At 44.4% G+C, this 14616-nt stretch overlaps 1 protein-coding gene across 1 annotated transcript; it reads right to left on the bottom strand.

Moving 5' to 3' along the window:
* Positions 1-575: 575 nt before the first annotated feature.
* On the bottom strand, positions 576-12996 carry LOC135381227 (uncharacterized protein K02A2.6-like). The gene is made up of 6 exons (XM_064612538.1): positions 12306-12996; positions 10539-12170; positions 8819-10418; positions 4549-4639; positions 788-896; positions 576-697 (listed from the first exon to the last, which is right to left on the bottom strand). The coding sequence occupies exons 1-6, from the start codon at positions 12916-12918 to the stop codon at positions 576-578; spliced, it is 4167 nt and encodes a 1388-aa protein (XP_064468608.1). The 5' UTR covers positions 12919-12996.
* Positions 12997-14616: the final 1620 nt, after the last annotated feature.

Below are 14616 nucleotides of genomic sequence, written 5' to 3'. Positions count from 1 at the left end.
GAGCACTTCCCCCTCTCCCATCAAATACCGCGGACTTTTCTTTGTGACAATCAAGCAGGCGGGGCTAAAGCCGAGTTTGTACTAATTTTTGGGCGGCCTGTCGTTATCCCCTGGATCACATCATATTTCTGTAAAAAAGTAAGGTTCGCTTGGCAATTTTCAAAGTTTAATTGAAGAAATCAAATTTCCGCAATTAAAAGTTGTCCAAAGTATTCCTCAATGGTGGCAAAATTTTCCAGAAGGTAATTGCCGGAAGTCTGACAGTCCTCAGGCGAGTACGTAGCCAGTTAGAATTTATCACCTTAGGTGAAACACCCTGCATAATATAATAAAGGAATGATGTTACAAATGAGTACTATAGTCTTAGCTCGGCTTTTGCTTACGTATGCTGATGCTGAGGAATCCAATCATTTTTTACTCGTAGCAACCATGCACAATTGGTTTCCCTATATCAGCGGAAACGACTTCCACAACAAACGTTACCTAATCTGACCTGTTTTCTCTCTTGGTATGGGTATCATGCCTACTTTTAGGGTTACAGTACCCAAAGGTTTCTGAGACGATCCGCCGGGCAATCACCCTGCAAACGACACAAAGAGGAATTCCCCACGATCACAGCCGTAGCGAGGCAAGTTTGCGGCCAGGGCAGGGTAAATCTGAAGCGCCCCACCCCCTTCTCCAACTGCTGTCAGAAGCCCTGTAAACAAAGAAATTAAAACGCTTATTTGCACTGCCGAGATCGTAAATTCAAATTTCCTTCGTTCCCGCTTTATCCTGTCCAACCAACCTGCCAGGGCTTGCCGTTCGACGCCCCCGAGGGCGCCCGGGGCGGCTACCCCTCTCGCACACCAGTCGCTACGGCTCTGCCCACGATCCCCAACCTGAGTATGACTACTCTACGTTACATTCACAAACAATACACAGGGGCAAAAAGACGCATCTTGTCGCGTTCTGCCATACACAAGGTCAACCAGGGACCTGAAAGAAACTCCAGATTGTGTTTTCCGGGGTTCTACCACCGGTGGAGTTTGCACAGTTCTTAGCATGCTTTGCTAATGTGTATGAGAATGAGATGAAAATAAACGAAAATTTAGCCTATAGTTCGTGTCCTAGTCTGTACGAAACTGATTACCGATTCTTGTACAAAATTGATTATTTATTCTTGCTTTGGTATCTACCATTCGCATTTTGTCTAAAAATAATAATAATAAAAAACACGAGGAAGATAAATACGGTTGAAAAGGAAAAAAGTTTGCAGACTGACGCTTCGGTTACAGTGACTGACGGCGGCAAGTTCCCGAGTTCAATTCAATGAAACCAATACACTACATTTAAAAAAATGAAGAAAATGAACGGCATAATTCACAGAAAGTTCATGACAGAAAAAAAGAAAAGAAAAGAAGACAACGAAAAGTGCAGAAACAGCTGTAGCAGAAAACGTCTTCTTTCGGTATTTGCCTGCGACATCTCTCGGGGAAGGCTGGGACTTACAAACCATGGTTACCAACTTACGCGGTAAATCTCGCTTGCCACAGCCCATCAGTTTCGGTTTCGCTTGGCGGTGAGTGGGTAGCTTTTAGGTATTCGGGCTTCCCTTGATACACTCCGATTACGGTGAGAATATCAGGATTTGCTCTGTGCATAATTGTTTCTCTTCAGTGCGGATTTTGCTTTCAAACAAGCACTAGAACAATCCGAAATGACAAGTTCAAAAATCAAATTTTTCAGGGTTTCTTAGGAGTGTTTATAAATTACCTACGTCAAATATCAATAATACGGGGCTGTGACACATTTTGTGTATCCCAGGACACAACGCTGCAAAAAAGTACATAGCGCTATTTTCTTTTTTCTTCCCGTAAAACCTTGGCAAAGATGAGCAAAAAATGAGAATATGGTCATGCTCCTCGCTTTTAGTAGAACAGCTGAACGATGTATAAACAAAAGAGCGCTGTAGCACATTTGTATAGAAAAAATGCTTTCCTACGACATCAATACTTCCAACGTCAGACAGATAGGAGCGGCGCAATCTCTTGGCAAACATGGCCGTTTTCACAAGAGGAGGGGGAGGGGGCAGGAGCATGTCTTTGCGACTGATTTGGTGGGCCGTTAAATACCCGAAACTCTGAAGCCTCAATTTCCGGACTTTTTTGGGGCAGTTCCATTTGCAATATCGAGCGGATTTCTTGGTGGATCTGACCCCGTTCGCTACGGGGTCTCTTATTATGTGCAAAAAAAAAAGAAAAAGACCAGAAAAAAAAGGAAAACGCTAGGTTAACTTGGGAAATTTTAAGATTCAATTAAAGAAATTTAATTTCTTTTAATTGAAATCAAATTAAAATATTTTTGCAAGGTGTCAAATTCAGTTGCCACACAAATGCCGTTTACCCCGTATTTTTCCGTCGCCCCGTTTTTTTTATATTTTTTTATAAAGTCCGAATGACACGTTGTTTGAAACACCCTGCATATATATATATATATATATATATATAATGTTAAATTGCAGAAGATGAAAAATCAAACAGCCGCGACGCGGAATATGAGCGAAAGGGAAGGGGACACAGCGACGGATTTGAGGGGTTAGTGGAATACAAAGAGGTTTATTTTACATAATTAAAACATTGTTTAGGAAATGTGGCACAAAAGAAGAGTCGACGTTTCGGAGGGAAGCTCCTCCTTCTTCGGGACCGAAGAGGCAACAAGACTGTCCACGGCTTTTATTGCTTTAGCTTGCTGACGTAATCTTGTGTATTCGCGCCGCCTGGCGCTCGTCGATGGGTCACGTTCTGGAAGGTTCGTTTGTCGCTGTCCGGTGTGGTGTCACTGCCCTGATGTTCAGGGATCTTCCGAAGTCACAGCTGGAGGTCATAGTCTTTCTTCCAAGGGCGTCGTCCATGGTAAAATCATGTCTGGGAGTCCGGGGTTCAGGTCATCGTGTTTGGGAGCCTTAGGGGGCCTCCTCGGGAAGTCGTGGTTTGGGGCGTTGTTCTCGTGGCCCCGTTGCTTCATCAATAGTCCATGTAAGGCGAAGTCATCTATCTGCTTTTTCCGTTGCATTGTCCGCTGTGCGGGGATGTCCTCCAGCTTTATGTGACTTCTGTCCCGAAGGAGGAGGAGCTTCCCTCCGAAACTCTTCTTTTGTGCCACATTTCCTAAATAATGTTTTAATTATGTAAAATAAAAGTCTTTGTATTCCACTAACCCCTCAAATCCGTCGCTGTGTTCCCTTGCCTTTATATATATATATATATATATATATATATATATATATCTTGAAAAGTTGGAGTTGGATTGGACGGCTACGTAATTATAGTTGAAATAAATGGGAGACAGAAGACGAAAGTAGGGGAAGTAACAAAAAAGGGGTTTATTAAAACTTAAAAATCATAAAAGATATATATATATATATATATATATATATATATACATATATATATATATACATATATATATACATATATATATAAAATGAAGAAAAATAGTATACGCTCTTTGGCTGCACGTTGAACATATGTTTATAAGTCCCAAACGTCGCTACACCAGCATTGGACAGGTGTTTCGGCCTTATTGGGCCTTCATCAGCAATGCGTAGGTAGGCGACGTTTGAGCGAGTGGCGTCGGAAGGTCACGTGGAACGTGATGTCCTCCCGTCAGGGTGAGTGACTCACCTCTGAAAGCCCAGTGCGAAGCCCACGTGACCTTCCGACGCCACTCGCTCAAACGTCGCCCACCTACGCATTGCTGATGAAGGCCCACTAAGACCGAAACAGCTGTCCAATGCTGGTGTGGCGACGTTTGGGACTTATAAACATTATATATATATATATATATTACGGCATATAGTAGCATAAATATATATATATGTATAAACATAATTTGAGCGTAATACCGTATGTATATGAGACTGGACATAGACTAACAAATTTTGTAAGTATTATGGGGTAGACTTGGTATTTGCCAAAAGGAAATCGCTTAGTGCATTAGCGAGGAACGAAAAAACACAAAAAGAAATGGGCTGCAAAATTAACCATGAGAATCGGCATATAAATTGTCATGGGGGTAGACTTTACAGGTTACCACTACAGTTTACATGGAGGGGGGGGGGGCATACGATAAGTTGTGAAAGACGTGAGCCACTATTCAAAAATGCTACAGTGCTGTTTAAGCGTAGAAAGCAAGCACCCTAATTGTTCATGGGAACGAAAGAAATCAAACGATCAAGGGGGAATTGCGTTAGTACGGCTCCATTACATATATCTAAGAAAGTTACCTTCATATTGTGACGAAAGTTTCTGGTTATACGCGTGGAAACACCGGCACGAAAATAGGAGGAGAGGAGAGTATAAAAGGTCCTGGTTTGATCGAATAAATCTTTCATTGGCAGTTAGTTCAGCGCACTTGCCGTTTGACTTTACTTGTGTCGTCCTTTCCTTCTTTTACTCAGCACTGGGGTTTTAGGAATTTTAAAAGGAGTTACCAACCTGCCCAGATTTTAACTTTATTCAATTTGAAGGACATTCAACACAAAACAGTCATAAACTATGTACTTACCGTGCGAGCAATGATGCGGTCAACGGCGTAGAATGTCATCGGGTGGTGTGCGTAGCTGGTGGCTGCAGAAATGCATCGGCGACGAAGCAGTCTGTTGCGTATCGTGCAACAGCGTATCTGATTCCAAAGTTAAGGAGACACCCGGCTTAAATACAGCTACCACCCAAGCAGCACAATGTACTGAAAGTCGAGTGCAATAGGGATGGACGGTATGTGTCTTATCAATGTTCTTTAGCTTCATGAGTCTGTTCAAGGCCTTCCACCTACCCGTCCACCCCTACTGCACTCGACTTTCAGTACATTGTGCTGCTTGGGCAAGCAGTACAATGTGCGGAAAGTCAAATGCAATGGGGGTGGAAGGTATGCGTCTTATCAATGTTCATTAGTTTCAGAGGTCTGTTCAAGGCCTTTCACCTACACGTCCACCCCCACTGCATTCGACTTTCAGTACATTATGCTGCTTGGGGCTTTTATCCAGGCTAAGTAATGGGCGCTAAGATAATGTGCGATAAGATAATGTGCGATAAAAACGATTACGCGGTTTAGTGGAATTCTTTGGTGCAACTGGTTACCGGATTCTTTGAATTTGATGCCTCCGGTTCCGGGCATTTGATAGAACGTCGTTTGGTTGAAAGCCGTTTGATCGAACGCAGGACATTTGGTCGAAAGCCATTTGATCGAACGTCATTTGATCGATTTTTTTATTGGTACGCTTGTAGCGTTGATGGAACAAAAAACAAGAAGAAGAAACAAAATAAAGCTTTAGTCGTAAATGCTGTTATCCTAAGGAATATTTAACTCTGTGTAATCCGCTTGCCCATAAACACATTCCTCATTCTTACCCGCTTTTTCGCATCCAGAAAGCGGTCCGAGGGCCTGGGTTGTTCAGCCTCTCCTGTTCGACAACTTGATAGGTTTTTCCGCTCTGACAGATAGTGACTAAACATAGCATACATGCCTTTCACCCCTAATCCCGCAACACTTTGTCGAATAATAATTGATGTCAATTGTCAGCTAATAATCATTTTGACAAATAAATAACTCAGATAAATAAATGACACCTGAATGATTTATTCGCATCGAACGCGGACAAATTTAGCAATGTATTGTTAATGTTTGTAGTTAACTGACATTGTATAGGAGAAAGAACAGTTTTAGTTTATTTACTTTGCGCCTATGTGCAAGTGAATCTAAATTTGGTGCTTGCAACGTTCACGGAACCGAAGAAGTCATTCGAAACCGAGACAATATAAGCCGGGAAGCTGATCTTTGTACTTTGTCTACCTTTTATTGTTTTTATAGCGTGCATCTGTAGAGATCCCAGACTGCAGATGCATACTCTAACCAAGGCTGAAGTAAAGTTTTATATGGCTGTTAATTTAATATCATTATTTTGTCCCATGGCGTAATTTCCTTCTTAGCATCCATTGACTTCGAGTGGCTTTCGCGCACATACAGGGTGTCCCAGAAAACGTGTCATTGAGTTATAATAAAAAAACTACGCCACCTAGAATCATGCGGTCAAGAGCATTTGTTCTTATTAGGTTTTTGCCACCTCCTAATGTGAATGTCATGTAGCTCAAGTTTAATTATGTAAATATTTGCGAACTCAACTCCGAAATTTGCCAAGTAAAGGTCACTTTTTTACCCCACTAATATGAAGAGCGTGCCGAATTCACTCAAATTCATGATAATTCACAGTGATATTCACGAGCTATCCCATCGGAAAAAATAGCCGAATATCATGCTTTTCGGAGCACCGGACCATAGCGCGCGATGACTTTTTGAGCGCAATCGCTCTCAGTGCGACGAAAGCAGGTTCCGAAGCCAGCCCACAGAGTGATAGTAGAAAAAGTAACAGTTCCTAAAATTGGGATAGGGAAAGCATTATCCCAGCGAAAGTCGGACGTGATAAGCCGTGCCTGTTTTATCTCTTTCTGCGATGTCGGGGAGGGCTGGGTTTCCAACCTCTTTTCGTCGGACTGACAAAGATTGCACTGAAAAATTCATCGTGCGACCTCCGTGCGACCTCTGTGCCACCTCCGTAGAGCATGATGTTCGGCTATTTTTTCCGATGGGATAGCTCCTGAATATCTGTGTCAATTATCATTAATTTGACTAAATTAGACACGCTCTTCACATTGGTGGGGTAAAAAAGTGACCTTTACTAGGCAAATTTCCGACTTAAGCTCGCAAAAATTTACATAATTAAACTTACGTTACACGACATTCACATGAGGAGGTGGCAAAAACCCAGTAAGAACAAATGCCATTGACCGCATGACTCTAGGTGGTGTAGTTTTTTTATTATAATTCAATGAAACGTTTTCTGGGACACCCTGTATAGCTATCCCATTTCAGTGGTCTCCCCTCTTTAGCTGAAAAAAAAAAAGCAAGAAAAAAAGGAAGAAGAAGAAGCAGAGAAAACTGATTGCCCGCTTCCGTATGCTCGAGTCAAAAGTTACAGAATAAAGGCCTGTTCCGACATATAGCGATATTTTCCTCCTCGCAGTGCTCGATAACGCTAAAAATTAGTGCTTGCCGGAGTTGAGCTTCAGTCAACTTTTTCAGCGCTAATATTAGCACTACATTCGTGTTGGCCAATGAGGAGGCCCTTCAGTGGTGACGTCGCGAAAGTCGTGGAGCTGTTTTGCTTCCGCATTTCACGGCATGGCGACCGCATTGGAACCGGCGAGTGTGTCATACCAAATGTCTGATAATCTTTCTGATTGTCCTTCTTGATAAGGTGTTCAGTCAGTTGATCGAATTTTTCCGTCGCTGTCGAACTCTGGAGGCGTCATGCTGGGAGAGACCAGAAACGATAACTTCCACTAAATTATAGCGCTTGCGCCGCTTTGCAAGTGTGAACCGTCCGATAACTATGAGGCGCTAAGGACACGCTGCGAGCTTTGAACTCTCTTCGAACAAACGTCTTTCGAGCAAACGGTGTCGACCAACCGGCTTTCGATCAAACGGCTTTCGGTGAAATGGCTTTCGATCAAGCGGCGTTCGGTCAAACGGCTTCGATCAAGCGGCGTTCGACCAAACAGCGTTCGAACAAATGGGCGGACACCGATGCCTCCACGTTTATTTTGTCCCTTTCATTCCCAAAAGGATGCAAGAATGTGACTTTCACAGTGACTTTGCGCGTCAAGCTGAGCGGTAAAGTGGTGATATCGAGTTTTTTAAAAAACGGCATATCATCCTGCGAAGCAATTGTGCATTTTCTTTGTTTCAAGACTGTGAACTTCGAGATTCTGCCCTTGTTATTCTGTGTTCATACGCGCGCCGTTTTCTGCGCTTTAAACCTGGATGTTTCAATTTTTCGAGCGCTTGTTAGAAGGGGTGGCAATCACAAGGCCGAAACTCAAAAGGTCGAAAAACGAAGACATCGAACAAGAAGAAGGCCAAACGGTCAGAAAACCGAACTATCGAAAAGGCCGAAAAAAAGAAAAAAAAGAAAATAATTCTAAGAAATGAAAACTGTTATTTCAACTGCGACATAAATTACCTACACAAATTAAGCAAGTTTGCTGTTTAAACATTCGTTGTGAATTAATGTAGCGAATAAATACTTTCACCGAGCTTCGCGTTAATTATGTTCTTTCGATCACTTAAGGGGAAAAGAAAAAAGTACAGCAGGTATATCGACTACTGTGTTATTGTGCGTGCTATTGTACACGACAGCTATAGGTGAAAGTGAAGAAGTCTGAGCTGTCCCCGGAGAAAGTGTTGAACGCCTCGGGTATTACCTTTCCTTTCTTTTTCTTAATAAACATATCCCCCCCCCCTCGGGTATTACTCTCACTCAAAACGCTGATGCGATGATCTTCGCGAAGCCTTTGCTGCTTGCGTCGACGAGGAATGGGGCTTCCCTCGGTGACCCGCTGTGTGTGGACGGCTTCAATGACCATTCTGGGTTCGAACGGCTGAAATTAAACCCGTCATTGACAATCTTATGAAACTTCCGGTGTTGTCAGACGTAGGGCTCTGTCTTGAGGAACGAGAGCTAGAGTGCTGGGGAATGTGCGTCCTCGGGCGACTTCTAAGCAGTGTTGTACGTATCGCCGTTACAAATAAAGCCGTTACCGTAATGTGGTGTCGCCGAGTCCCGAACAATGAGCCGTGCTCGAGCGTCCGTGCTCCCAACTCAATGCTTTATTCTTTCTCCTCCTCATCCATCTCATATCACAACATTCCCCCCCTTCCAAAAAAAAAAAAAAAAACACCAGAAAAAGTCAGTTGATAATGAAAACGATTCGATCCACACTTCTTCCTGGTAGATCGCCGTAACTGTCTTGGTGTGTGGGATTGGGCGTGGGCCTTCCGTTTTTCTCGCTGCGGTGCATGTCGCTGCTGATCAGGTGCTTGTGTTCGTGATGCCGATGTGCCAGATGCCTGCGGTTGTTCGTTGTGCTGGCTCTCTGACGGGTCCAGATGTTGCCACAGGGAGCTCATGTGGAGGTCCACTCCTACCGTTGGTTTGTCTGCATTGCGGATGTGCTTATCAGAGCTGTCAACTTGTCTGGCGAGGATTAACTTCGAGGCGTTCCACACCTTGTTGCCTTGGAGAAGATATGAGTGCTTCCCGCACTCTTTCAGTATCTTAACCGGCTTCGAGTAAGTTGGTTCTGCTTTGAAACGTGGCTTAATTCGAATGCGTACGAGGTCACCAGGACGAAAAGTAGTGGTTTTTGCTCGACGTCTTTCGTCTGTGATCCTCTTCATATACTGTTGTTTCTGCTCCACGTGTTCTCTTAACGCTTGTAATGTTTCTGTTGGATCTTGACGAGTCCGAATTCCCACAATGTCTAGCCTCGTACGTGGCTGTCTTCCATGTAGTAGTTTCGCTGGAGACTGACCAGTGGTGCTATGGGGAATAGTTCTGAACACGCCGAGGTACTCTGTAACAGCCGTGCGCAGGGGTCTCCGTTCCAAAGATGCCAGTTGGACATACAGCTTGAACGTGCGGTTGAACCGTTCCACTAATCCGTTCCCTTGCGGGTAGTACAAAGAGGAGCAGAGATGTTTAATTCCTCGCTCTTTCAGAAAGTTCTCAAATTCACTTGACTTGAACTGTGACCCGTTATCAGAGACTATTTCTTGTGGATATCCGTCTCTGCTGAACACTTGCTGTAGAAAGGTGATAACAGTGGCTGACGTGACAGAAGCGGAGAAGAATACTTCTGGCCACTTACTGTAATAGTCCACGAGTGTTACCGCAAATCTGCAATCTGGTGATGCCTTCTCGAATGGCCCTGTGATGTCTATTGCAAGCTTCTCCCACGGCATACTTGGAAATGGTACGGGAGTAAGCGGTGGAGTTCGCGGTTTTGCAGTTTTATCCGCGGCTTGGCAGATTCCACAACTGCGTACCACACGTTCCACTTGCGCATCCATGCGAGGCCACCAAAAGATGTATCGTAATCTTTGTTTTGTTTTCACTATGCCTGGATGAGACTCATGAGCATTTTGTACTATCGCTTCGGTAAGTGCTGTTGGTACGACTATTCGGTCTTCCCGGAGAAGTATGTCTTCAATGCAGGACAGTCCTTCTCTTACGTGGAAGTACGGAATATCTTGTTCTTCCAAGCACTGCTTAGACGGCCAACCGTCTGCGACGTACTTCTTGATTCTTTGAAGCGTTGAGTCCTCTGTTACCTTCTCCTGCAGTATTTCTCGACTGATGGGACCTATCACAACTGATACAATTTCTTCCTCGAACTGTGTAGGAGTCTCGTCGTTCATCGGAAGGCGAGATAATGCATCCGCAACAACATTTTCGGTGCCTTTGTAGTACTGAACTTTGAAGTCATATGCCAGTAATCTTGCACACCACCGTGAAATACGTAGCGGGCGGTGACCAGACCCTTGTGAAGATAAAAGCGTCACGAGTGCTTGATGATCAGTTCGAAGAACGAAATGTCGCCCCCATAAGTACACGTGCCAGCGCTCACAAGCCCATAAACAGGCTAAGGCCTCACGCTCACCTGCGGAGTACTTCTTTTCATGTGGGGCCAGAGTTCTTGATGCAAAAGCAACGGTTCGCAATTTACCGTCCTTTTTCTGTTGCAACACAGCTCCTACTCCAATGGATGATGCATCCGTTGTCACTATGACGTCCAAGGTAGGGTCGAAAGGTTGCAGGATGTTCTCTGTGGACAGCAGAGTTTTTAGTTCCCGAAACGCATTATCAGCTTCGTGGCGCCAGGCAAACTGTTCTTCTTTTCGAAGCATCTTGCGAAGCAGTTCTACAACGTCAGCATAATGTGGTATGAATCGTGAGTAATACCCTGCCATGCCTAAAAAGGAACGTAATGCTGCTACATCTGTTGGTGCTGGTGCGTCCAAGATGGCTTGTACCTTGTTTTCTTGGGGACTGATCCCACGACCACTGACCTTGTGCCCGAGAAATGTGATTTCTTTCTGAGCGAAAATGCATTTGTTATTGAGTTTGAGCCCTGTATTAGCAATGCGCCGTAGTGCTTCACGAAGATTTCTTTCATGTTCCGCTTCGTTTCGTCCGTAAATGATTACGTCATCAATGTATACCATTACCCCATTGCAGCCACGTAGAACCTTGGTCATCATTCGTTGGAACGCTGCTGGAGCTGACGACAGTCCAAAGCATACCCGTTTAAAACGGTATAGTCCTTCATGTGTGATGAATGTGGCAATCTCCCTGCTTTGCTCGTCCAACTGAAGTTGATGATATGCCGACGCCAAGTCTAGCTTTGAAAATACTGTGGCTTCAGATAAAGAGTTCAGCATCTCTTCTATATGTGGTAGACAAAAAACATCCATGATAATTGCCTTGTTGACTTCACGCAAATCCACACAAAGCCTAATGCTTCCATTTGACTTTCGGACGACCACGACCGGTGAAATCCATTCTGAAGCTGTAACAGGCTCAATGATGTCGTTATCCTGGAGGCGTCGAAGTTCCTCAGAGACTTGTTGACGGAGAGTGAGAGGTAATCTTCTTAGCTTTGCTGCAACCGGCTTTACCTCGGGACGTATTTTCATTTTGTGAGTGAAAGCTTTGGCCATTCCAATATCTTCCGAGAATAAGTCTGTAAATTCATTCCTGAGGTTCGGCGGTAGTGCAGTTGCATACGTAGAAACTGCAAAACATTTCAGTTCTGCTCCGTCCAACCGAAGCTTTAGCTTGCTAATGGCGTCCATGCCTAGTAACGTTGTCCCTTGGGGTACGATGTGAAAGTTGATCTTTGAAGATACATTCTTGTACACGACATCTGCCTCAAAGCATCCTATTACTGGTATGGGACTCTCTGAGTAGTTCCGTAGGGTCACGTTGGAATTATGTAGAGGAAATTTGTCCCGGAACTTAGAACGAAATATGTCAGACGACATGAGTGATGCCGATGACCCTGTGTCCAGAAGGAACTTCAATGTCTCCTGCTCTACTGGAACTTCAACAAAAATTCCTTTGGAGCCTTGGCTGGTATGTTCAACTTGCGGTATACTTTCGACTTCTTCGCTGTCAATTTCTTGGATCGGTACGGATTTGCTTCTGCAGACTGATTTGAAATGCCCAACTTTCCCGCAGTTGTAACACTTCTGCCCAGTTGCCTTGCACGTCTTACTATTTGCTAAGTGGTCTGCAGATCCGCAACGGTAACATCTTGTAGTAGATTATGTCATTGTTCTTTGCCCGTCGCGCTTCCCTTTTTGTGTCCTCTTGGGACGACCTCGAAGCAGTATTACTTGTTCATCCTCCTTAGGAAGAAATTCACGAGCTGCCTTCGCTCCTTCTTCGAAATGGGTTGCAATGAACTGTAATCTTCCCAATGTAAGCTTCATCCCTTCGCGTTCACGTAGTGCATGCGATGACGTTCCCTCGATGAACTGGTCTCTTACAGCTTCGTCGGCCGCCAGGTCGAATCCACATGTTGCTGCAAGCCCATGTAGCTCCGAAATGTACTCCAAGTAGGATTCTGTAGGCCTCTGCCTCTGACTTCTGAAGTGGTGACGTTCGACCATGACGTTCACTTTCGTGCCGAATCGCTGCTCGAGGATACTAAGTGCTTGATCATATACGTTATCCGTCGAAGGTACTGTAACATCTTCGGATGGCGGTGGTGCGTCCCCACCTTCTACGGCCTGCGCTCCACTTGGTGTAGCAGCAACCTGTCTCAGCTCAGCTGATTTTTGTAGTAGCGTGAAGAGCCTTTGACCTTCGATTCCCAAGTTGTGAACTAATATGGCCTTCTTACGTGCTGCGGAGAAGGCGTCAGCGCCAGCTGCGGCCATGTAGTTCGAAAATAGGCCTACCCACCGTGTCCATGGAAGAGGCGGTGTTCCCGGTACGTCGAGGAATGGAGGCGGCGGTGCGACCACAAAATTCATTGTAGAGCGAAGCGTAGTAATGGCTTAGCGTAGAAATGGATTACATTGCAAATCCGTGATGAAATTCAGGTTTTCCAATCGTCGCCAAAATGTGGTGTCGCCGAGTCCCGAAGAATGAGCCCTGCTCGAGCGTCCGTGCTCCCAACTCAATGCTTTATTCTTTCTCCTCCTCATCCATCTCATATCACAACAAGTAATCGATACTTTTTCGGTATCGGAGTGCGTATCGCGATCCTCTTTTCAATCGGTATCGGAAGAGTATTTCAGTTACTTAATTTATGGTAACGCGATCTCTGTATCATTAACGATACCGAGACATTTTAGTGCCCCACCCTTTTTTCACCGATCATATTTCTTGCTCTTATTCATTGTCAATGTCCCACCTAGCCCTCGAGAAGAAGCCTGTGGACACGCCTACGTGCTCCATAACCGGAATTATGGAATTGTACGGAACACATGTTCAGTGTTTTCCTTTGAAACCGGAGGAAATAACCACGCTGTGTTCAACAAAAGGGGTGAGGTCTACGAACAGAGGTCAAGTCCTTGACAGTATGCTCTGGATTCCACTGATAAGCTGCCGTGTCGCATTGAATATCGCTCATATATACTGTGGCATTATTAAAAAATAACAAATAGAATTTAAAAAAAGAGAACTAGAAATTTCGACCATATTTCTTGCTCTTGTAAAGGTAGCGTTTACAGGTGCTTTCTCTCATGTTGTTCTCTAACGTGAACACCATTCTGCAAAGCGGAGACTTCGTGTAACGATGAAGTAGGTTGGGATGCAAAGGAGAGTGGTCTACTTTTCACATACTAAACGCATAGCACTACCCCAATTAATATAAAACAGAACTGAGTAATTAATTAATGAATTATGTCATAGTGTTCGTTAATAAGCCAACTGGGACGAAAATTGTGACGCTCTTACCCTGCCGTAATCACAAATTCGCATTATAAAAGAAAGAAAGAGAGAGAGGGTGGGGAGAAAGGCATGGCGCTCGGATCGAACCAGGGAACGTGAAAGCTAGAATCGACATCTGCACCACTGGATCAACAAGACAGAGTGTTGTCATCGTGATGGTTGAAGACACAACCCCTTCGGAAGCCACACTGAGCCAATCGTTACTTCTTTCGTCGTGAAGAAAAAAAAGAAGACTACTATTATGCAAAAAGTTGAAACAAGTAGAGGACAGATTCACCTTTCATGCCTGAATCACACATGTAACATGGAAAACGGTTAGGAGCAACTAATATTTATTCGAACCAGGGATCGGAACCGAAACTGAACCCGAACCGGAAACCGGAGAAAACCGTTATTTTCTGACGAACCCGAACCGAACCGAACCCGAACGATTTTTTTGCTTGTCCTGAGCCGAACCGGAACTGAACCGAAAAAAATTTATACGGTTACCGGTTCGGGAATCGGTTCAGAGGTGAATTAATCGTACTACTGACCGACCTTTTTTTTTGCTCACCTGAACGGTTATCTCACACCTTTCTCTTACAATCGTGTACGGTGAGCGTAAGCTTGCTTGCATGTAGCAAAATTACTGCCCGTGGACCGGTTAAACCGATGCCGAAAAAAGTAACTGTTCCAATCCTTGTAAATGCCCCGACCGCTGACAGATTTTTTTTTTTTTTTGTCTGTGTATGTGCGGGGGGTGGGGGGTGGGGTTTCTCCCTGAGCCGAACCCGAAC

This window comes from Ornithodoros turicata, chromosome 1 (assembly GCF_037126465.1).
Source record: "Ornithodoros turicata isolate Travis chromosome 1, ASM3712646v1, whole genome shotgun sequence".
NCBI classification, from domain to species: Eukaryota; Metazoa; Arthropoda; class Arachnida; order Ixodida; family Argasidae; genus Ornithodoros; species Ornithodoros turicata.
This window is presented reverse-complemented; position numbering and strand designations above follow the sequence as displayed.